The 25,987-nt window shown below is 34.3% G+C and overlaps 1 protein-coding gene across 1 annotated transcript in view; it reads right to left on the reverse strand.

The window, feature by feature from the left end:
- The window catches only part of Kiaa0825 (KIAA0825 ortholog), a 378,474-nt gene that overhangs the window by 337,396 nt on the left and 15,091 nt on the right, over positions 1 to 25,987 (reverse strand). Inside the window, exon 3 of the mRNA XM_077800531.1 lies at positions 11,447 to 11,503. Coding sequence (XP_077656657.1) covers positions 11,447 to 11,466 — 20 coding nt within the window. The 5' untranslated portion in view covers positions 11,467 to 11,503. The remainder of the gene's footprint in view (positions 1 to 11,446; positions 11,504 to 25,987) is intronic.

Raw genomic sequence — 25,987 nt, forward strand, 5'->3', positions numbered from 1 at the left:
ACCACATAATTTCTTTTCTGTACAAAATCCCAGGAAGGAGGTTTACATGCCTTCTGAAATCTGTTGACACACTGTGAAATTAATGTGTCCATCTCCTCTGGATCACATAAAGTCCTACCATTCAATATCAGTGTCTAAAACAGAATAAACACTGTTAATGAGCACAATAAAGTAATAGTGTATTCTAACTAATTAAAAATAACTATATGTTCCATATACACTGAACAAATTTCAATGTTGCACTATAAAAAAACACATTTAACTCTAAATGCCACTGATTCCAAAAATCAGATTTGAGTCTTGATCCTGGTTCTGAATCTCTATGTAGAGGTTGGGTAAGTCAGTCTCTCTGCAAGAAGGCAGCTCATGTTCCTCATTTATAGAATGAGGTGAACAGAATTATTAGGCCCTATGGTTTCTTCAAGCTATAAATTCATTATATTCTGTAAGAAATGGTGGGAGAACGCCCAATTTTTGCCTAATTCAAATCAGCTCTCAATGGAGGAGACTATTTTGTTTATTGATACCATTATTTTTCACAGAATCCCCTATCCTTTTTTTTCTTTTTGAGATGGGAGTCTCACCATATTGCTCAGGTTGGTCTCAAAGCCCTGGGTTCAAGCTATCCTTCGGCCTCAGTCTCCCAAATGGCTGAAAGTCAAGGCACACCACCATGCCTGGCTACATAACCATTTTTAAGTTTCTCTTTTCCCTTACCCAGGCCTGTCACATAGAAAACTAAAGAAGAATCTATAGCTTAGCAAGAAATAATATGTGAAAAGAAGAAATATGAGGCAGCAAGTTATTATTTTATACAAATGCCAACTTTTTATATTTTACTTTTTATACAAATGCCAATCTTCAGGCTCCCTAAAATATTCTAAAAAACAGCTGTCCCATGTGTCTGAACTCTTGACTGGGCACTCTTTACTCAACAAAAGATGTCTGAGGTCAAGTGACTCATGCCTTCACAAGGAAAAGAAATCAGATCTACAGAAGCCATCAGGTATCCTTGATCTATTATTCTTTGTATTCTTATATCATTTCTATCATTCTTCATATTGCTGAATATGCTTTGGACCGCTGGTTTGATAAAATAGCAAAATAAATACAAATTTTGCTCAGGCTATCATTCTTACACCTGGACCAGCCTTTTCTTTTGGCGAGGCTATTTTTACTTTTCCATCCATATCTAGTCACAAATATTTCTCCTATATCATTCACAGAGTCCTACTAACATTACATTAATCAAAATTTGATTTTAAAAAATCATGAAAATTTTAATTCAGTGAGTTCATTCTTAGAGACATGAATTAAAGTTATGATGGTTAAACAACAAGATTAATGATAACAACAGCTAGCCCAGGCATTGTTCTAAGTATTTTATGTTAAATGAACTCATTTAATTCTTAAGGTAATGCTAAGGGATAGGCATTATTATAATCTCTATATTAAAGATGTAGAAACTGAGGCACTTAAAGATGTAGAAACTGAGGCACAGAAAGGTTCATGACTTGCTCATGGTCACTTAGATCAGAAGTGACACGGTTAAGATTCAGACTACAAATGTTAACCTTAATCACAATGCTATAAACAACTACCTCTCAGGATAGACTTACACTTAAGAATTATTATTTCACTTCTAATAAATGTTAATTTGTCTTTTGCCACATACATTTGACAGCATTCACTAGAACCATCATAAATATCCTTTATTATAAAACCTACATAATTGCAAAGAAAAATAATCCCAAACAAAGCAAGATAAAAATATCTTTTTTTAAAGGGTAGATCTACTTCTCTGATAGTATAAAATTGCCAGAAATCTTTCTTTTCATTAATTACTTGGGCATTGAAATTTTAATGTTTTAGCTTCCCCAAAAGACAGGAAAAAAGATTCAAATGGAACTCAATTTGTTGATAGTAATTTAAAATATATGTTGAGGTATCATGTTAGGAAACAAAGAATGTGTTTTTCTATTCAATTTATATTCTCAACTCTCATCCATATAATAGATTTTCCTTCATAGACTGCTATGCTTTTTGCTAATAAGTATGTAACTTCTGATTACTATTATTATATGGCTTATAATATCAATATAAATTTGATAATATATTAACATACTACAGCTATTAAAAGTCACCTTTTTAAAATGTAACTCCTCTATTAATGATTTATATATGTGTGCATATGAAGTAGAAATTGACAGGATCAGTCAGAATATACTATTGTAGCTTGACAAGCAAACAGAATTAATTGTCATATGATTTTCTCGCCAAATATGACAATGCTTACTTTTCAATGCAATTCTCTTTTTAGAAAATATCTTCATTTTAATAACCCTTTATAATCTTCAATATGCAATCCTAGCCATCTCTGCTTTAATAGAACAGTGAAACCAAGATAATGTGAAAATAAATTTTATTTTATCATTCTTTTATGACTTGGCACTCATACATTTCACATGATTTCAAAGATGCAAAATTATTATATATTTTGAGATTGGAACTAAATAATGTCACCAGCCATAAGGTTAATGATTAACTAATGAATTTTTAAGCATAGTAAAACCTCATCAATTTAGGGAACAAATTTATGTGCATTGGTAGAAAGTTATGGAGCACTTTTAAAAAGGCAGCATATTATGCATTGACTGAGAATAATCACAAACATAGCTATGACATGCCAAATGCATTTTTAAGAAATTCTATTTCAATAAATAGATAGTACTTTGAATGTAGGACATACTTTCTATCAAAATGAGTTCCTTCTAATAAATTTAGGATTCTTAAAATACATTCCAAGAGTATAAGAAGTTCTCTTAAAATGCTAATACTATTAATTAGCTAGTCTTTTAGTATGGTAATATTAAACTATTGGTAATATTAACTAGCTTAACACTAACTTAATGATTAAAATCTAACCTTGGCAATACCCTTTTATGACTTCCAAGGTTTCGCTTCACAAATTGTCACTAATCTTGTATCAATATTCCTTTCAACTGATTCTAAACATGTTCAAGATTCTTACCTTTTAGAAACAACAGCCAGAGCCTCTCTGGGACCATCTCCTCCCTTCCCTTCATATTCTAGTTTCTCAAAATAGCAGTCTATATATCCTAATCCAATATTATTACTGATTATCAGTCCAGAAAATCAGGTTTCTGCCTAAACCCTTAAAATGAAACTGACAAAATATTTTTCAGCTCCTATTATATCATACATAGTCTAGTGGCAGGAACTCATTCCTTGAAATTGTCTCCTGTCTTGACAGTATTTCTAGTTCTCTTCTTGTCTCACACCATTTTCTCACAGGCTCCTGGTAAGAGATAAAACTGGGTAGCTGGTCAGCTCACAACATGTTTTTTTTTTTTTTTTTAACTTTGATACACAACATGTGCATATAAAATGAAAACATATTTTTGTGTTATAGGACCTAGCTTTTCTGGTTATAACTAATTGCTTGAGAGTTACACCATCTGATGATGTTAGATCGTCTAAATGAATTTTGAGGATGGGACCAAAGGCAAGGGCAGGGAATCACTGACAATAGACCAATCAAGTTAATTTCAGCCTCCTAAGAGAAGATACATGTACTGTGGATTTTGGTGGCTGAGGCCACTGAAGCCACACAGTTCCTTTCCTCTGAATGAATGATTATATAGCTTTGTGTTGATTTGGTGAGACACAAAAAATAAATCCGTTTGGGCACCATTGCCCAACAATTGCTCTTCTTCTATTTGCCTTAAATTAACCAGAGTGGTTTTTATTACATTAATAATCATCTTAATTGTCTTCTCTTTCATCTCTGCCATTAAATATTGATATTCACCACAGATATTCTCTCTAGACTTATGATGAGGTTAAGGACATGCCTCCCGAATATGCCCTTAGCTCTTAGGAAAACAACTGAAGCAGAAAGGTCTCTCAAACCTTCCTTCTCCCCTGAAGTAGGCCATAAAAGAATTCTCTTATCTTACTTTGAAATAGGTCATAAGCCTCTTCATTCCAGAGGTGCCTACCCTGGTAACAGTGCCTCTTCTATGGCACTTCCTTCTCTTCTTGTTCATTTCATGTCAGACTTCATGATCCTCATATATTCTGTGTGCTTTTGTGGGTAAGTTCTTCATCTGTCGTTACTATGCTCTTTAGGTCTAGATCTCTACCCCAACACACATTTCCAAGCAATTACTAGATAATTGCACATGTCTAAAACTTAATTCAAAATCTTTTATTTAAACTGTTTTTTTCCTCTGACACTATAGGCTAACCAACTATCTCTTTGTCTTTTGCCCTTGTATCTTAGAGCAGGTATTTGTAAACTGTGGTAGAACCTGTTTCTGTATGACCTAAGAATGATTTCTATATTTCTAATGTGTTATAAAACAAAACAAAATAAAACAAAAAAGCAAAAACAAAAAAGGAGAGTACATATGTGACTCACAAATCCTAAAATATTTACTATCTGGTCCTTTATAATAGAAAAAGTTGGCTGATCCCCATCTTAAAGGGTCAAAAAGTTCTTTGACCCTAGTCTCCCAGATATCTTTCTTTGGTACTAGAGATTGCACCCAGGGGTGCTTAACCACTGAGGCATATCCCCAGCCCTTTTAATTTTTTTATTTTGAGTCAGGGTCTCATTAAGTTTCTTAGGACCTTGCTTAGTTGCTGAGTCTGGCCTCAGCCTCCCTAGCTGCTGGGATTACAGACTTGTGCCCAAGCTCTCCCAAATATCTAAAATGGTTAGTGAATAATTCAAGTTTACTTTTCCTTCTGTCAGCTACAGTGTTCCAAGTCTGAACATTATTTCTTGCTGAAAAAAATGGAAGAGCTGGGCGCAATGGTGCATGCCTGTAATCCCAGCAGCTCAGGAGGCTGAGGCAGGAGGATCATGAGTTCAAAGCTAGCCTCAGAAAAAGCAAAGCAACTCACTGAGACTCTGTCTTTAAATAAAATACAAAACAGGGCTGGGGATATTGTTGTTCAGTGGTTGAGTGCCCCTTAGTTCAATCCCTGGTACCAGGAAAAAAAAAAAAAAAGAAAGAAACACATCCTATGTGGTTTCTAAGGATCATATCTTGTGGTATGATAATGTGTATATACACACACACATATTTAGGTTTTGTTCTGCTCTCTCGAGTATAGAGCTCAAAAAACCTTTGTAATTTCCTGAGTGATATGTCTTTTATTATTTATGTCTGAATTTATGCTGAAATATGACTCTTGGTGGGTCCCTAAAAGGCTTCAGGATGGGAACTGGTCACCAGAGGAATCAATCACCTAAGTAGCAGGTTGTAGGTTTAAAACTGAGCCCAGTTACTAATGGCTGATGATTTAATCAATCATGAGTACATTATAAACTTCAATTAAAAACTCAAACAAGATGATTCAGGGAGCTTCCAGGATGTTCAATCCACTCATGTCTTGAGAGGGTGGCACATCCAGGGAACATATGGAGACTTGCTGCCATGGTCCCCATCCTTGCTTTGTCTTTATCTTCCAGTTGACTATCCCTCAGTTATATATTTTCTGATATGCATACCTATAAGTACAGTGTTTCCTGAATTCTGTGAGTCATTCTAATGAATTATCCAGCCCAAGAGTGAGTTGTAAGAATCCTTGAATATGCACTCCACTAGGTTCAGTGCAACATATTAGAAATGTAGATATTATTCTTAGCTGGGAAATCATATAATAACAGGGCATATGGGAAAACCAGTTGTGTCTGCATATGAAGTGAATGCAGCCTTGTGGGGGTATGCATTAACTACAGGCAATCAATATCAGAATTAAATGAACTAAACTGTAGGACATCCACGTGTTGTGTGCCTTGCATATGGGCACTTGACTTCTCATTTTACAAACTAAATCTGGTTATTTCACTACTCTGCTGAAATAATACTGAGGCTTTTCCACAATGCATAGCACAATTCTAGGCTCTTCTTGTTTATACATATAGTTCTTCATATTTAATTATATTTTTCTATTGTGACTGTCCTTGATTGATATCCTTGATTGAAACAGTCACCCAGCTATTCACTAAGAATGCTTTCAGTAGAATATTTTATTTGTGGAGATATTTACTCCATCATGTAAACAATACTATTTAAAGGCAACACATAACCATTATAACAGTATTATCTTTAAGGAAAAAAGTTATCTACAATTGTGGCTTAAACCATTTTTGAGTGCCTTTTTAAAAATAATTTAAACCATTTTTTAAAAAATATTTTGAAAAGATAAGAAACTATGCTGTGGTGAAAAATCAGGATTTAATATTTAAGCTAATCAAATAAAATTTAAATGTGATACCTAAAAATTCTGTTTCCATCTAGAAAAAAGGGAAATGAGATTAAAATAATCTTTAAGGACTCTTACTTTTAAAATTCCATGATTTTTAATCATGTGATTTATTTCTTTAATATTTAAGAAATCTTTTGTCATATGTACTTTGCAATATGCTTTTTAATTTTTTAGTTAATAAAAGGAAAATTTGTTAGTAGTTAAAAAAATTCATATGAAATGACTTGAAAATCAATTTAAAAAGCAACAGTGAAAGTAAATAATCAATTTCTTCATGTTAAATCAAAAAATCCATCACTATACTTGCTTTTTACTTTATTTGCTGCTTAACATATCTCAACAGTGAATCTATCATATCAACATAGTCATCATGATCCAAGCTGCAAATAATAGAGAGTGTCAGTGTCAATTTTGCTTTCTCACACTTGCTTCCCTTCACTTCATCTGATTTTAATAATCCCTGTCAAACCACAAACAGTCCAAATTACCTTCATGACACAGAAGCTTTCAAGGAGCAGACAGAATCTCAACTTTCATTTAGCAACTACAAAAGAAAGCTGTCCAGCTGGACAAATATTATTTCCACACTTGACAATCTCTACAGTTGAGCATGCATTTTAATTTTAACTAAACCTGCCAGGAGTTTGATATGAGCTACTTGTGTTGTGTAGATTGACTCACAGGATTATCAGACCAATGATTGTAATTGTGATGAAAGAACCTAGCATTTATCTACTAAAAGATGAATCACATACCAAAACTAAAACATCAAAATGAACACATGAAAGATAATGTATAGGTATTAATTATAGGAGGAAAAATTAGGTTTTTTACTTACTAAAGTTTAAAAGATACAGAATACATTCTTTTTTAAAATTTTTTAGTTGTTGATGGACCTTTTTTAATTTATTTATACTGTGGTGCTGAGAATCAAAACCAGTGCCTCATGCATGCTATGCAAGCACTATACCACTGGGCCACAACCCCAACTCCAAGAATACATTCTCCATATAATTTTTAAAAGTAACAAGTCAAAATATGAAGTAGCAAAAAAATTTACTTACACAAATTATAATCATATGTTTCTCAGACACCACTGAGAAACAGGATTAAAGAATGACATTTTAAAAATTAGAAGTCAGATTTCTAGAAAAGTTTTATTTGTTAAGTACAATAAAGCTTACATTCTTGACAAGATACCAAAGAGTCCACTCTATACTACCAACATGCCCTTAAATATAAATTGTAGAATTTCAAGAAATTCCCAAGTAAAGATGAATAATGATACTAAGTTTGTAGAGAAATATTAGAATAAAAGTTATTATGCAAGCCATATTGAGGACTATTAGCTCTTTGGAATTTAATTTATTAAACATATCTAAAAGTTTCAAACTGTAAAATATTTTTGAGAACATTTTAAACTAGACCCAAACTCTTTCTAAAGTTGTTAAAATCTCACAAATGTACAAAGGCTATCTTCCCTCCAGCCTGCTATAAGTTGTTCCTAGGCCTATCTATTCGTTCCCCAAGGGTCAATCCATTGGCTCTGCTTCTCCCTTAACTCCATTTTGGAAACCCTACCTCAATTTCTTTAACCAGCTTCCTTTCCTTATATTTCCCTTTATGCTCTAACTGGATGATTTCTCCTATATCCACATTGACTGTTACAATCTGTCTGCTAGAGTTATTGTTCTGACTATATGCTGGGCAAATCCCACAGTTCCTCAAATTTAATATGCCTCAATTTTATTCTCTTTGAAACTTCTTCATTCTCTTGACAACCATATGATAATTAATAGCTCCAACATCAACCTAGATATTCCTGTCAGAAATGTGATAGGCATCTCTTAAAATCCAATATTCTCTCATCAACCCCACAGCTATGTCTTTCACATCCATCCATTTCCTCCTACTACCTACCCCTGTGTATGTTTAAACACCATCTTCTACATCAGTGCAGCAGTGTCCTAAAAGGTCTCCCTATTTTGGGTATCATTACCTTCTAACACATACCCTAACTTCTAAATCATGATCTTTATAAAATAGAAAAAGAAATCAGTGTTTATAACAAGATTTTAAGTCTAAGTGACTGGGAATAAAGTTATACTCACATGAGAAAGAGAAAAATCACAGAAGTGGTTTCTAACAGGAGAGTGTAAACATTCTATCTTCTATTTTTACATTTATATTTTTTGCTTGAAAAATTATAATCATATATATTTATAGAGTATAAAGTGATGTTGTAATATATGTATACAGTGTAGAATGAATGAATCATACCCCTCACCTTAAATACTTACTATTTATTCCTTCTAAGTGAAACTTTATACTTTTGACTAACATCTCCTATTGCCCCCACCCCATGGTACTAACTATCTACTGTCTATGACTTCAATTATTTTAGATTCCATGTAAAAGTAAGAACATGTGACATTTGTCTTTTGGTGTATAGATTATTTTACTTAGCCTAATGTCTTCCAGTTTCATCAATGTTGTCTTGAATAATGGAATTTCTTTCTTTTCTGGTTGAAGAATATTCTCTTGTATACATGAACCACATTTTATTTATCAATTTATCTGCTAACGAATACTTGGGTAGGGTGTTAACTTTAGAATAGAAAAATTTGAAATACAAGAAGTATAGTTAGGTCTAAACATCCAGCAAGCATTTGGAAAAGGCAAAGGGAATTTTGAAAAAAGGGAAGAAACATATACACAAAAAAGGACTATATAATTTATCATTCAAACCAGGCAATTTTTTAGCTTAAAAAGGGTAAGCAAATGATAAAAATTATATAATTTTTGAAATGCATATTTACATATAATAAAATCAGAGAAGTGGTTTTGGTAAATTTGAGGCCATATACAATAAATATATTAAGGACTGTTTTAAATAAACTTTTTTCAAGAAAATTCTTTTGCTTAGTAAAGCAAAAACTCTATTATTTGTATAAAGTTTTATGAACAGATGGTTTTTTAAATATTTATTGTTTAGTTATAGGTGGACACAATATGTTTACTTATTTATTTTTTTATGTGGTGCTGAGGATGGAACCTACTGCCTCACACATGGTAGGTGAGCGCTCTACCTCTGAGCCACAACCCTAGCCCATGAACAGATGATTCTTGATGCATTTTCACATATTTTAATCAATTTGTCCACTATGTGTCATTCACAGATAGTTTTCTGAAGAATAAATTTTTATATGACTATTTTATGGCTAGCAAGTTTTTTTTTTTTTAACTATCAATACCTTCAAATGACTCTTTTACATAAATAACATTTTAAATTGGGAAATATTCTCCTTTAGGTGCAAAGATGTCTGATAAATTTATGAAGTTCAAAGAAACTTTTGTTAGATCAAGAATAGTCTCAATGTTAAGTTTTACTATGAAATATTTTTAAAAATAGTATTTTTGCCTCCGTGCAGACATTTTTCACCAATAATTTAAAAAGATGAAACTCATCAAATAAATATTTATGGTTATTTTGAGTGTTTTTTCTAAATTTAAGTGGTGCAAAATTGTAAGCTTTTACATTTTACCATAATTATGGGCCAGAATATTAATAAACAATATCAGCTCCTTCAAAATATTTTCCCCAGAAGGCTAGATATTGAAAAGGAAACTATGGAATTTCATATTTAACTAGGGCATATGATTCGAACTTTTATCATTTAATCTGTTCAATTCTCCCATTGATGTAATGAGATACTTAGCAGTATCTTCCAGGTGGCAAGTTTTATTTTCAACATTTACAATTATCTAAAATCTTCACATAAATTGGAAGTCCTATTCTCCATTTATTGAATGCTTCAGTTAAATATTTCTAGTGGATTCTGAAGAAACTGGAGCCAAAATTTAGAGGAAATTTTTTTTTTTTTTATTTTTTTTTTTTTTTAATATTTATTTTTTAGTTCTCGGCAGACACAACATCTTTGTTGGTATGTGGTGCTGAGGATCGAACCTGGGCCGCACGCATGCCAGGCGAGCGCGCTACCGCTTGAGCCACATCCCCAGCCCGAAATTTTTAATTAATTAATTAATTTTGGGGGGGCCCAACATGGCGTCGGGCGGGGAGGCAGCGCTTTCAGTACCTCCTCAATAACGGGGTCAGAGAGATGCATTAATACGCTTAGATTCTACCGGCTGAGAAACTTCTAGCAAAATCCCGCTGAAGTGAGACCTGCTGGGAATTAGTAGGATTATTGGAGGTGACAGTTTGCCCCAGACGAGTGAATCTCTGCCACGCGGTGCGGAGATCCAGACCCTCCACCCGCTGCCGCGAGGCTCAGCAACCAGCCGCCACCACGCAGCAACCAACCACCAAGGCGGCTCAACAGGTGCGGTGCAGGGACCCTATGAAGAGGTCTCTACCCAAGCCTTCATGAAATAGAGAACCGGGAACTGAAACCAACCAAGATTGGGTCAGACCAGAGACAGGCCAGTCCCACCCCTCCCTTCGGACACTCAGGCAAGGAGCTTGGGGCCCACCATAGCAGAGAGGTGACGTCACCAGAGTTCAGCCGACGAGATTCCTTCCCAGCGGAATCTGCTTTAGCAGGTGTGTGACTCCAACCCCCACCAGATACAAACATCCGGGAAACCTCAAAAATGTCTCCGTGGGTGTGACTGTAGGGGACGAGGGAAGAAGAGGGGACTCCCGACCCCCAACTCCCCCTACCACCAGCGGCATGGGCGTGACTGTAGGGGCGGAGGGAAGCAGAGGGCACTCCCGACCCCCAACTCCTCCTACCGCCAGCGGAGTAGCCGAGACTGTAGGGGCCGAGGGAAGCAGTGGGGATTCTCGATCCCCAACTCCCCTAACACCAGCTGCAAAACCCAAGGTCTTAGCTGACAGTTTCCAAGGGCATGCCCACCAAAGGGGTCCGGAACAATTAAACTGTCGGCTCCCAGATCACTGCTCCACAGCACTGGGGCTTAGATGAATGACAGAGAGAGTGATCAGTCGTTTGGGAAATAGGGCACTCAGTGGGGCTGCAAGTGTAACCAGATCCTTGGGGAACTGCCTCAGGTGAGCAGGACCTGGCTGGCTGGCTGGCAGGAGGAAGGGGGGGAGGGGCCGGAGAAGTGAAACGGCTCTGGACTAACAGGATTGAGAGACTCCCAGGAGCTGCCTTACAGGGATTGCTGTCGGCACATAGAGGGCAGAAGCTCGGCTCGGAGGGCACAGCTCCACCTATTGGAAGAGAAGAAAATGGATCTCTAAGATTTCATTTTTTTCTTATATTTCTATTTTATTAGTTTTTTTCTCCCCTTTTCCTTCTTTTTTCTTTCCCTTTTCAAGTTTTATTATTGTTTCCATTCTCCTCTATTCTATCTATCTCTCTCTCCTTCTTTCTTTTTAAGAGCACCTTCCTTCCCCTACCCCCCAACTTTCATCCCAAGCATTACGTCTTCCATTAAGTGTAATTGTCTAAATGCAAATAGGTGAATGTTTCGAGGCTGTCTATAGGACTCCTAAATACCTAGCTATTACCAAACACCCTGATCCAATCGCCTGTTAATATCTCCTTCAGTAGAGCAATCTTCCAAAGTAGCTAAGACATACTAACCCTCATACCATCATAGCACATAACCTAAACATAAAGTCCTAAGACCAAACAACAAATCACTATATGCATACAGAATCCAGAAGCCTTTTATGAATTGAATGAATCAGCTTTAAAGTACAATAAAACCCAACATTTCTAGGCATAGTCTCCCACCACAAAGGAGAGACCACAGAGATATACAAAACCAAAACAAATTAATAGGAGAAAACAGAAAAACAGCAGTTAAACAGAGTTGGAAAGTAATGTGAACAACATGAAAAAACAAGGGAAAAAGGATTACAAACAATGCAGGACAACTTAAATCTACAAGAGAACCTAGAGGCATCAGAAAAATGGACAGAGAAAGAACTCAAGGCATACTTGACTCAGATGGAATGGAATCTTAGAGAAGTCATTAGACTGCAAGTCGAAACAATGAAAGAATACTTTGAAAACGAATTGCATAAGCAAATTCAAATTGCAAAGAAGGAACTCTACCAGGAGATAGAGATTTAAAAAAATAATCAAACAGTAATCCTAGAAATGCAGGACACCATAAAACAAATTAAAAACTCAAACGAGAATATTACATATAGACTAGATCAAATAGAAGTCAGAACATCAGATAATGAAGACAGAGTTTATCAACTCGAAAAGAATATAGTCAACGCAGAAAGTATGTTAAAAAATCACGAGCAATCCATGCAAGAGATATGGGAGGTCATAAAAAAACCAAACTTGAGAGTCATTGGGATAGAAGAAGGTATAGAGGTTCAAACCAAAGGAATGAACAATCTGTTGAATGAAATAATCTTAGAAAACTTCCCAGATATGAAAGATGGAATGGATTGCCAAATCCTGGAAGCCTACAGGACCCCAAACATCCAAAACCATAATAGACCAACACCAAGACACATAATTATGAAGATATCCAACATACAGAACAAGGAGAGAATATTAAATGCTATAAGAGAAAGGAGGCAGATTACATTCAGGGATAAACCAATTAGGTTAACGGCTGATTTTTCATCACAGACTTTGAAAGCGAGAAGATCCTGGAACAACGTATTTCAAGCGCTGAAAAATAATGGAATCCAACCAAGAATACTGTATCCAGCAAAATTAAGCTTCAGATTTGAAAATGAAATTAAAATATTTCACGATAAACAAAAGTTAAAAGAATTCGCAGCCAGAAAACCAGCACTGCAAGGCATTTTGAGCAAAATACTACAAGAAGAGGAATTGAAAAACAGCACCCAAAACTAACAGTGAGAAGTATCTCAGTAAAGGGGGAGAAAAATAACCAAAGACAAAAACTAGCCAAATTAAAATAAATAAATAAATAAGCATGACTGGAAGTACAAAGCATACATCAATAGTAACCCTAAATGTTAATGGCTTAAATTCACCAATCAAGAGACATAGGCTAGTAACCTGGATTAAAAAAAAAAAAAACAGATCCAACAATATGCTGCCTTCAGGAGACTCATATGATAGGAAAAGACATACACAGGCTGAAGGTGAAAGGTTGGGAAAAATCATACCACTCACATGATCCTCAGAAGCAAGCAGGAGTGGCCATACTCATATCAAATAAAATCAACTCCAAACATAAGTTAATCAAAAGGGATAATGAAGGACACTATATATTGTTAATAGGAACCATTCACCAACAAGACATAACAATTATCAATATGTATGCACCAAACAATGGTGCAGCAACGTTCATAAAACAAACTCTCCTCAACTTCAAGACTCAAATAGACCACAACACAATAATTATGGGTGACTTCAACACACCGCTCCATCCATTAGACAGATCCTCCAGACAAAAGCTGAATAAAGAAACTATAGAACTCAATAACACAATCAATAACCTAGACTTAACCGACATATATAGAATATATTAACCATCATCAAGTGGATATTATGCCATAGGGCAACTCTTAGTAAATATAAAGGTGTGGAGATAATACCATGCATCTTATCTGATCATAATGGAATGAAACTGGAAATCAATGATAAAAGAAGGAAGGAAAAATCCTGCATCACCTGGAAAATGAACAGTATGTTACTGAATGATGGTTACAGAAGACATAAAGGAGGAAACCAAAAAATTCTTAGAGATAAAAGACAATACAGACACAACATATTGGAATCTATGGCACACAATGAAAGCAGTTTTAAGAGGGAAATTCATTGCCTGGAGTTCATTCCTCAAAAAAAGAAAAAACCAAAAAATAAATGAACTCACACTTCATCTCAAAACCCTAGAAAAGGAAGAGCAAAACAACAGCAAATGTGGTAGGAGACAAGAAATAATTAAAATCAGAGGGGAAATCAACGAAATTGAACCAAAAAAAAAAAAAACATTGAAAAAATTGATAAAACTAAAAGTTGGTTCTTCGAAAAAATAAATAAGATCGACAGATCCTTAGCCATGCTAAGGAAGAGAAGAAGAGAGAGAACTCAAATTACTAACATACGGGATGAAAAAGGCAATATCACAACAGACACTACAGAAATACAGAAGATAATTAGAAAGTATTTTGAAACTATATTTTCCAATAAAATAGAAGCTAGTGAAGATATCGATAAATTTCTTAAGTCATATGATCTGCCCAGATTGAGTCAGGAAGACACACACAATGTAAACAGACCAATAACAAAGGAGGAAATAGAAGAAGCCATCAAAAGACTACCAACCAAGAAAAGCCCTGGACCGGATGGGTATACAGCGGAGTTTTACAAAACCTTCAAAGAAGAATTAATACCAATACTTTTCAAGCTATTTCAAGAAATAGAAAAAGAAGGAGCTCTTCCAAATTCATTCTGTGAGGCTAACATCACCCTGATCCCGAAATAAGACAAAGAAACTTCAAAGAAAGAAAAGTACAAACCAATATATCTAATGAACATAGATGCAAAAATCCTCAATAAAATCCTGGCGAATCGAATACAAAAGCATATCAAAAAAATTGTGCACCATGATCAAGTAGGATTCATCCCTGGGATGCAAGGCTAGCTCAATATACAGAAATCAATAAATGTTATTCACCACATCAATAGATTTAAAGAACCATATGATCATCTCGATAGATGCAGAAAAAGCATTCTACAAAGTACAGCATCCCTTTATGTTCAAAACACTAGAAAAACTAGGGATAACAGGAACTTACCTCAACATTGTAAAAGCTATATATGCTAAGCCTCAGGCTAGCATCATTCTAAATGGAGAAAAACTGAAGGCATTCCCTCTAAAATCTGGAACAAGACAGGGATGCCCTCTCTCACCACTTCTATTCAATTTAGTTCTTGAAATACTACCCAGAGCAATTAGACAGACAAAAGAAATTAAAGGCATAAAAATAGTAAAAGAAGAACTTAAATTATCACTATTTGCGGATGATATGATACTATATCTAACAGACCCCAAAGAGTCTACAAAGAAACTACTAGAGCTAATAAATGAATTCAGCAAAGTGGCAGGGTATAAAATCAACATGCATAAATCAAAGGCATTCCTGTATATCAGCAACAAAACTTCTGAAATGGAAATGAGGAAAACCACTCCATTCACAATATCCTCAAAAAAAATAAAATACTTGGGAATCAACCTAACAAAATTGGTGAAAGATTTATACAATGAAAACTACAGAACCCTAAAGAGAGAAATAGAAGAAGATCTTAGAAGATGGAAAAATATACCCTGTTCATGGATAGTCAGAACTAACATCATCAAAATGGAGATATTACCCAAAGTTCTCTATAGGTTTAATGCAATGCCAATCAAAATCATAACGACATTTCTTGTAGAAATAGATAAAGCAATCATGAAATTCATATGGAAAAACAAAAGACCCAGAATAGCAAAAGCAATTCTAAGCAAGAAGTGTGAATCTGGAGGTATAGCAATACCAGATTTCAAACTGTACTACAGAGCAATAGTAACAAAAACAGCATGGTACTGGTACCAAAACAGGCGGATGGACCAATGGTACAGAATAGAGGACACAGAGACCAATCCACAAAATTACAACTTTCTTATATTTGATAAAGGGGCTAAAAGGATGCAATGGAGGAAGGATAGCATCTTCAACAAATGGTGCTGGGAAAACTGGAAATCCATATGCAACAAAATGAAGCTGAATCCCTTTCTCTCGCCATGCACAAAAGTTATCTCAAAATGGATCAAAGAGCTTGATATCAAATCAGAGACTCTGCATCTGATAGAAGAAAAAGTTGGCTCCGATCTACATATAGTGGGGTCGGGCTCCAAATTCCTTAATAGGACACCCATAGTCCAAGAGTTAGTAACAAGAATCAACAAATGGGACTTACTCAAATTAAAAGGTTTTTTCTCAGCAAGAGAAACAATGAGAGAGGTAAATAGGGAGCGTACATCCTGGGAACAAGTTTTTACTCCTCACACTTCAGATAGAGCCCTAATATCCAGAGTATACAAAGAACTCAAAAAATTAAACAATAAGATAACAAATAACCAATCAACAAATGGGCCAAGGACCTGAACAGACACTTCTCAGAGGAGGATATACAATCAATCAACAAGTACATGAAAAAATGCTCACCATCTCTAGCAGTCAGAGAAATGCAAATCAAAACCACCCTAAGATAGCATCTCACTCCAGTAAGATTGGCAGCCATTATGAAGTCAAGCAACAATAAGTGCTGGCGAGGATGTGGGGAAAAGGGTACACTTGTACATTGCTGGTGGGACTAAAATTGGTGCGGCCAATTTGGAAAGCAGTATGGAGATTCCTGGGAAAGCTGGGAATGGAACCACCATTTGACCCAGTTATCATCCTTCTCGGACTATTCCCTGAAGACCTTAAAAGAGCGTACTATAGGGATACTGCCACATCAATGTTCATAGCAGCATAATTCACAATAGCTAGACTGTGGAACCAACCTAGATGCCCTTCAATAGATGAATGGATAAAAAAAAAAAAGTGGCATTTATACACAATGGAGTATTATGCAGCACTAAAAAATGACAAAATCATGGCATTTGCAGGGAAATGGATGGCATTAGAGCAGATTATGCTAAGTGAAGCTAGCCAAACCCTAAAAAAAAAAAAAATGCCAAATGTCTTCTTTGATATAAGGCGAGCAACTAAGAATAGAGCAGGGAGGAAAAGCATGAGGAAACAGAGACAAGTGGTGAGAGGGAAAGGGAGAGAGAAGGGAAATTGCATGGAAATGGAAGGAGACCCTCATTGTTACACAAAATTACATATAAGAGGTTATGAGGGGAAAGGGGAAAAAAACAAAGGAGAGAATTGAATTACAGCAGACGGGGTAGAGAGGGAAGATGGGAAGGGAGGGGAGGGGGGATAGTAGGGGATAGGAAAGGTAGCAGAATACAACAGTCACTAATATGGTATTATGTAAAAACGTGGATGTGTAACCGATGATTCTGCAATTTGTATTTGGGGTAAAAATGGGAGTTCATTACCCACTTGAATCAAATGTATGAAAGATGATATGTCATGAGCTTTGTAATGTTTTGAACAACTAATAAAAAAATTAATTTTTTAGTTGTAGATGGGCACAATTCTTTATTTTGTTTATTTATTTTATATGTGGTGTTGAGGATTGAACCCAGTGCCTCACACATGTGAGGCAAGTGCTCTACTGCTGAGCCACAACCCCAGCCCCTAGAGTACATTTTTACAAAAACGTTTAATACCATAGTAGGATACCTGAGTTGATCCACAAAATAATTCTACAAAGTGTCAAAAGTTCTAAAATCCAAGGAGATAGTATATACCATCATGATATAAAATTATTTTTGATTTTATTAAACATCAGCCTATTTGTAAATATTTATAAGCCATTTATTTTATGTACATATAAAGCATTTGGATTTTTAAACTGTATATTTCATTTTTATTAGTAGAATACTGCAGTTTAGGGAATGTAATTAGAAATTACCATGTGCATGATAACATATTCCAGAAACAGTTCTCTCCACTGTCTCTAAACTTATTAAAAGCATTTTTATAATGTTGTGTTCTACAAGTAGATAGTATTAGTATCACCAAAAGCAAATACTTTCATTATTTTTCTTATACTGTGTAATATAATTTATAATAGCCTTCACAATATCAAATATTTCAACTCTGACACAATGAATTTCCAAATGCTTTATTTTGATTTCATAAACAGGATGAGAAATTTGAACCATCATTGGAATTGATTTTTTTTATTACAAATATCCAATGATATTGATGGACACCTGGCATCATTTAACTGTTGAAATTCTTCAAATGGATAGATATATCAACTGTTATTGCTTCCCTTTTCATACATGCAAAGGAAAACTTGAAATTAAAAGTGCAAGGAATTAATTTAGAACAACCACTTGATCTAAATGAAAAGTCATGTTTAACAGATATACAAAGTATATTTTGCAATGAAATATTAAAATGGAAATGTTAAGGCCTCCTTCCCTTTTTTTCCTAGGTGAAAACTATTTTGACTTTATCTTATATGTATCAAGGAGTCTGAAGTTTTTTCCTATGGCAGTGCAGGACTAGTGTTTTACTAATATCTATAAAACAGGGTGTTAAGATGTTTGGTGTGAGGGGAGAGATGGAGGTAGGAAGCTCAATTAGAAGTATAGTAAATTAATCCAGATGAAGGTGATGATGATTTAAGAAAAGAATGTGGCCCAAAGAAAACAGAAAGATAAGCTTTTTCAGTGAGTTTTCAGGATCTGAAAACATTGCTTGGGCTTAGTGACTGAGGCAGACAATTACAGATGTGAGAAAACCAGACATGCTGGTTGCTGGTGCAGTGGTGAATGCCTGTTATCCCAGGCAAATGATAAAAATTATATAATTTTTATCCTCCTGAGCCAGGAGGATTGAGAGTTCAAAACTAGCTTTCAGCAAAAGTGAGGTACTAAGTAAATACTTTCATTATTTTTCTTATACTATGAAATATAATTTATAATAGCCTTCACAATATCAAATATTTTGGTATTGTGAAATCAGTGAGACCCTGTCTCTAAACAAAATACAAAATAGGACTGGGGATGTGAATCAGTGGCTGAGTGCCCCTGATTCAATCTCCAGTACCAAAAAAAGAAAAGAAAAGCAGGCATTTGTTACATGTTCTAGGCATCAACAAGGTTGGACTTGAGACCTGATTAACCAAACAAACCAAATAGGACAATTGAAAATTATGAGGTCATGTTAAGAGACAGAAAGCTTGGGGATTATGCCATTATAAACTAGCAAGTATAAAACCCAGAGAGTGGCTTTTCTTGAATTAAAAATTATATATATATATATATATATATATATATATATATATATCAGTGTGATAAAAGGCTAATTATGACAACAGTGAGGAAAATAAAGAAGTGTGCATCATTCAGAGTAGGGAATATTTGTCCTTAAAAGCTTTTACAATCTTGCTTAAGGTAACCATAGTTAACATACATTGCATATACAAGCTGGTCTTCAGGAAGGTAGCTGAGGGTAACTATGATTGCCTACATGGTTTTCTGCAAGCAAAAGCCAAAGGATAGGCTAGGATACAGAGATGAAATCATAAGAAAGCTTAAGCTATTTTAAAGGAAATTCTAAGTTTTTAATCTGGTTGACAGATGATAGTTTATTAATAGATACTAAAAATTTAGGTGGAAATGATGATATGAAATATGACAAATTAGAATACTGAATGATGATTTTGAGTTTGTAATACAAATGGAAACGTCCAGAGTAAAGATGGAAGAGATACATGAGAGGAGTTCAGGAGAAAGGATAATGCTCACAGTGTTACACTGCAGTTTAAGAGACGAAGAGGCAGACAATATTGTTCAAAGAACTTTTGGACTATCAATTACAGGTTTAAAAAAATGCATGGAAATGTAATGTGTATGTGTATAAATATACATTTTAAACACAAGCTTCACAAAGCTTCACCCTCAAAAGCTTCACTGATATCTTCTATTCTATTCTATTTTTTAATATTGTCCACATTAAATCTAAGTTAATATCAAAGCTACAGAATGGTTCAAAAAATTTAGATTAAAAAGATAAACTTGTGGGCTGAGTTGGCACAGTGCTTGCCTTACATGCACAAGGCCCTGAGTTCAATCTCTAGTACAAAAAAAAAAAAAAAGGTAAATTTGTGATTACTTTCTAGAACTACCTGTAAACATATGATTGATAAATCCAGAAGAGATGTTCTTTGAAAAAGGGTAAAAAAGAGAAAGGCAAAAAATCAAGATTGGGTTGGGGACTATTAGCAGAAGGTAGAACAAAAGCCAAGGAAGATAAAGAAAGCAGGGTTGGAGGTTGGGGAGAAAAAGTACCCAAGAGTAGAATGTTGCAAAAAGGAGGGAGCAGTAACAAAACCCTTTTTTGAGTTATGTGCAACAATGCACACCTGTAATAGTGACTCAGAAACTTAAGGCATGATGATCATAAGTTTGAGGACAGCTTCTTCAAGCTAGCAAGGCCTTGTCTCAAAATAAAAGTAAAAAGGAATAGGGATATAGCTCAGTGGTAAAGTGTCCCTGGGTGCAATCCCTAGTACCAAAAATAAAAAAGCAAATCCTTTCTCTTTTTCTTCTTCTAATTTTTCTACTGATTGATTGATTGATTGTGGTATTAAGGACTGAATACAGGGGTGCTCTCCATTGAGCTAAATACCTAGTCTTTTTCTATTTTTTTTGAGATAGGGTCTTGCTAAATTGCTGAGAGTGGCCTCAAACTTGTGATCCTCTTGCCTCAGCCTCTTGAATTGTTGGAATTGCAGGCATGCACCACTACATCAAGCCAAAAAAAAAAAAAAAACCTTTTCAATTCATGTCTTCATTTCCATTGGAGTTTCTCAAAATACTGTACAAAACAAATTTAAGACACATTACTGTAGACCCTAACTAAAAATTCAAGTACCTGGGCCACCAAAGATCGAATAAATTAAAGTTTCATTATAGGCACCCAAATTGGAAATTTTAAGGTTTTCCAGGGCATGCTTTTCATCAAGCGTTTTTATTTCAATGTCTTTTATAAATAAGCTTTCAAAGCAGTACTTTCCATGCACTCTTACTTCACACATTATATATATTTCTGAATATATATATATATATATATAGTTGTTAGGTGAGTACTTATATACCAGACCATCATTCCCTTGAATATTATCCTGATTATTTCAATATTATGCTCACCCAGAAAGACAAAACCAGCTTTGAGAACATCCAACCTTATTTTTTTTAAAAAAATTGTTTTTTAATTGTAGATGGACACAATACCTTTGTTTTATTTATTTATTTTTACGTGGGACTGAGGATTGAACTCAGTGCCTCACAGATGCTAGGCAAGCACTCTCTCACAAAGCTACAACCTTAGCTCAACCTGTAAACAAACATTCTTTATCCATCTAATTTTTCTATATTACTCATGTAAGATGTTGGCCAACTGGACTCACATCTCGTCGTCTTTTTTCAGTCAGAAGCACATATATTTAAGATGTAATGCATTTTATCATAATTCCTTTTTATTTGCATTGGACTTCTTAAGCATCATAATCTAGTGGCATTAGCAGAACTTACAGGCAGAAAATGCCATAGGGAGAAGTTTTCAGAAAACACAAAAACTGGTTTGTGATATGAACTTTAATAGCAAATATATCTATTTATGTTATGGTTTTTTATTACCAAAAAGATTATCAAAAGATAACAAAGAAGTATGAAGTATGGATTCATTCTACCCAAGATGGAATCATGGCTAAGAACAGCAGTAGTTAATGTTTATTCATCTATCTCACAAAAGGTAAGTGAACCTTTTATATGCCCTAACTGATTGATCCTTATAATCCTGTAATGTATGGTTTTAGACCTCATTTTCCAGATGAGAAAGCTGAAGTATGGAGAGTTATGAAACTCTACTGAGATCCAACAGTTGGAATTAGGAGGTAGGCAGACAGCCTATCTCTAGAGTCTGCACTCAAAGATAAAGTGCTCTACTGTGACTTTAAGAAAGTCTTTTTTGAAACAAATATCTGCCCCTGGAGAATGACAGGCTTGCTATTTATGTTGTGGGATTATTTTAATGTGCTCTTCATTCAACTGCTTTCAAGATAATTTGGGTCTACCTCATTCCTGCTTATATTTAGCTATTTTATAGATCCCATGATAATGCACTTGAAATATGACAGGAATCTCCAAATCAGCACAAAGATGGAAATTCAGTGTCATACAAAAAAACCAGAAATTTATTTTAAAAGATACTTAAAAGATGTATATAAAGGCACAATAGTAAAGTAACTTAGAGCTACACTTTTTCAATTTTAACGTATCAATTATTATTTGTTAAAAATCTAGACTTTTCAGTAGGTCTAAGTTTCTACATTTCTAACACATTCCCAAGGGATAGTCATACTGTTGGCATAGGATCACATTTTGAGTAGTAAGAACTCGGAGTCACACTGCTTATGTTTGAATCCCAACTCCATTACTTAATGAGTTAATGTAATCTCTTTGTATACCTCTGCCCCAACTGTAAAAGAGGAAGATCATTCAGGATTGTTATCAGGATTACATGAGATAATCTGTAGAAAGTACTTGGAACAGTCCCTGTCATGTAAAACTCAAGAAATGTTATACCTTGGCATAAATGAAAAATATTGAAATCATATATTATATCCTTAGAAAAGTGATTTATAGAAATGATTAATCTAGCAGAAACACTAAATAATATGTCATTGATTCTTTTCCAAGCAGTCACCTAGAACACAGTGCATTGAAGGATATTAAATAGTTAGATCTACTATTCACCTTTATTAAATACATAAATCTGAAACTGCTCTAATAAATTTGCATGAAGCCAGCATGGTGTAAGATATTTAAGTAGCATAACTTGTTTATAGGCCAGAAGATTTTTTTCATGATGCAGGTACATACTGTGTTCCAATTCACTTATTTGAATAACTTCCTTTGAATTCAGACACAGCGATTTTTGCTTAAAAATTTTCATTTCATGTTGGATTTTTATGTAGGATTAGTATGAATAATAACAATGATGTTAAAAATTTGTTCAAGGAAGAGTACTGCTATAGCTTAAGTGGGTTAGAAGGATTTAACAAATCCTTAAGATAATTGTAGATATTTTCAAATCGCTATGAGATACAGAATAATTACCTCTTGCTTTTGAAGACTAGGGTTTAGAAAGAATAATAATATTAGAATTTTGGCAATTTAAAAATGATATTATAAGAAAGGAACTAGGGGTAGAAAAAGTAAAGTAGGACTAGAAGTAAAGATAAAATTTCATAACAAATGAAAACTGTAAGAAATTTATCAAATATGATTGAAAAATAAAGACAGAGAAGGAATGGAACACATTAGAAAATAAAGATTAATGTTATCCCAGGCATTGATAAAACCCAGAGAGGGTAAAACTTGGTGGTTCAGTCAGGGAGGAGTTGAGAACTATGAACTGTTTTTGTTTTGTGGGTATCTTTAAAAGTCAGCAAGAAAAGGTTAAGCACACACACACACACACACACACACACACACACCCCAAAACAAACAAACAAACCTGCCTTTTCATTTTTTATTTTTTTAACACAAGTAATTTAAAAAATTGGGAACAAATTCTATTACGTTTTGTTTTCTAAATTAAAGCTAGATTCAGCACAGGTATGTATGACCTACCTGCCCCATAAGATTACGTCAGGTAAGAATCAAAGAAAAGGAACAATTTGGGTAAGTACATTTTTTCTGCCATTCTCTTCTTGCAGATTAGGGTTAGATATATTCTTGGAAGTTTCCTTAATGTCTTGTGTGACACTAATATTCCTTTTTAATTTTCCACTCATCATATTTTATTTACTTTGTTTTGCTTTCTGAGACAAGTGTCAATTAAAAAATAATAAAATAAATAAGAGTTTACTACCCCTCAAATCTGCATAAAAATGCTTTATTTGAAGAACTAAGTTTGGAAGTTTATAAGGCAAAATTCACTTGTATTCAACTACATCAAATAAGTATTGTTCAAATGAAATGAAACTTGTGCTTTTAGTGAAAAGAAATATCATTTGTGGGAACTATGAGTCTTTATTTATTTATTTGTTTGTTTATTTTTGGTGAGTCTGTAGCCAGTTAATCATAGTGTTCCTAGAATAGGAGAAGGCTGGGACAGGCTAATACAGCTTCAATGAACTAGCTACTTTGGCACACTAAATCATAGTACCCAAGGAAATTCTGTTTTAACAACAGCCACAGAGTCCTTTTTAAAGCATTGCCTCATCTTTGATATTGATTCTTAATATTTTAAAAAAGACAATAATGAAAGATATCAAATTATTAGGATTAAGGGTATAAGAAGAACAGAATGTGAACAGGATTATACCAACATCATATCTTATTGTTTGGGTTCACATTTTTTTGGAATCAAATACCTGAAAAACAAAAATTTACTGAAAATGCCTGAGTTAACTTTTCCCACTTACAATGCAGGTATTAGCTGTGTCTTAACTCCAGGGAAGCAAGGAATTCCACTTCAGTGTGACCTATTTATGCCTCTTAGATTTATCATATGCATTTTTTAATGACCCCAAACCAAAGGAAATGTAGAAACCTATTTGAAAAGTTGACATTAAGGTTGTGACACCAACCAAAACAACAAGAGAATTTAAAGTTAAACTGACACAAAATCCCCAAATCAGTCTGTTATCCTCCTAATTTAAAAAGCAGTAACTATGTGAAATAGTGATGGCATGTCAGCCTCTGCTTTGAAACTCCTGAATTTTGTCACTTGGTGTTTGTGTCACAACCTTAATATTATTTAAATATACTTTTTAATATCTATTATTTAAAAAATATCTTTGAATTGAAGATACTCTAAAGCTTTGAAGAAGCCAACCTCAAAGCATTGCATTCCTAGTGTGCCACTTTTATTAGAAGTAGTGCATAAAACATTTGCTGTTGACAAATCTAATTCATTAAAAGGTGAGATGGATGCATTTTAAAATAACTGGCTGGCATCATTATCTGCAGCGCCTTTTATAAATTATTCCTCTTTTCCCTTTTGACTGAACTTGTCACAGTTCCCTTTCAGAGCCTGAGTGTTATGCCTTATAGTCAATGCTTTCAACATGTTTAGACAAGTCACAAGTTAAACAAGCAGCAGTATTTTATTTTCTAGAAATGAGAAAGGATAACAGAAATACGGATTATTTTATTCAATTCATTGATTTTTAACTAAAGACAAGTAAAGTCAGTTAGTGGAGGTTTCATCTCACACAAAGGATTTAAAAATAAAAGTATACTGTGTGTGTAGAAGGGGAAATTTCAAAGAAAGGGACATAAAGAGAGATGCTGGCAGCCCTGCTGCACTGTCATGCAGAAAACTTGGTTTAAAATTGAATTGTGCTTCCCCTGACATTGGAGATCAGGTATATCATAAGGCTGACAGCTGGCTGGCACACTAACTTCCTAAAGGAAAATGCTAACTGTATTCTCTTAGAGGCCAAAGGAATAGAATTATAGAAGCCTTCAAGGAAACTCAGGAGATAGAGTACAAATTATTCAAAACATTAAGAAAAACATTTCTCACCTAATTTTATTTCAGAAGACTCTTAAAAATGAGCTGGTTGTCTAATCTTAAGCAGGAAGAATATTATTTTCTTATGAGTTGTCAGTATTAGAACTGTTCCTTCTTTTAATATCTTCAGCAGTTTTTTTCCCAAAATTCATAAAATATACCTATAAAATAATGGGACAAACCTTTATTACTGCCATAGTGGAGGAAGAGGGCACATCACATTAATAGTCTACATTGGTAGAGTATGACTTATAGGCTTGAGCTATGAAGAATTAATAAAGATGTTATTCTGGGAATACATAAAGATATCTTGAAGTTGGAGTCCCTAAGGAAAGCTTATAAACAAGAGGGACCATACCTCGTAGGCACATATATAACAGTGGCACCTGGAGAAATGAATATTTAAAACATTCCTTCATTTTGCTAAAAATTGACCACTTCTAAAGAAATGGTTGCACCATATAAAACTAATGATTCCAACTTGATTACTTTTTTCATATTTAATTACTAATTGCCCTACCTTTTCCACTTTTCTGGGTGACC

The sequence above is a fragment of the Urocitellus parryii genome, chromosome 1, assembly GCF_045843805.1.
Source record: "Urocitellus parryii isolate mUroPar1 chromosome 1, mUroPar1.hap1, whole genome shotgun sequence".
In the NCBI taxonomy this organism is placed as follows: domain Eukaryota; kingdom Metazoa; phylum Chordata; class Mammalia; order Rodentia; family Sciuridae; genus Urocitellus; species Urocitellus parryii.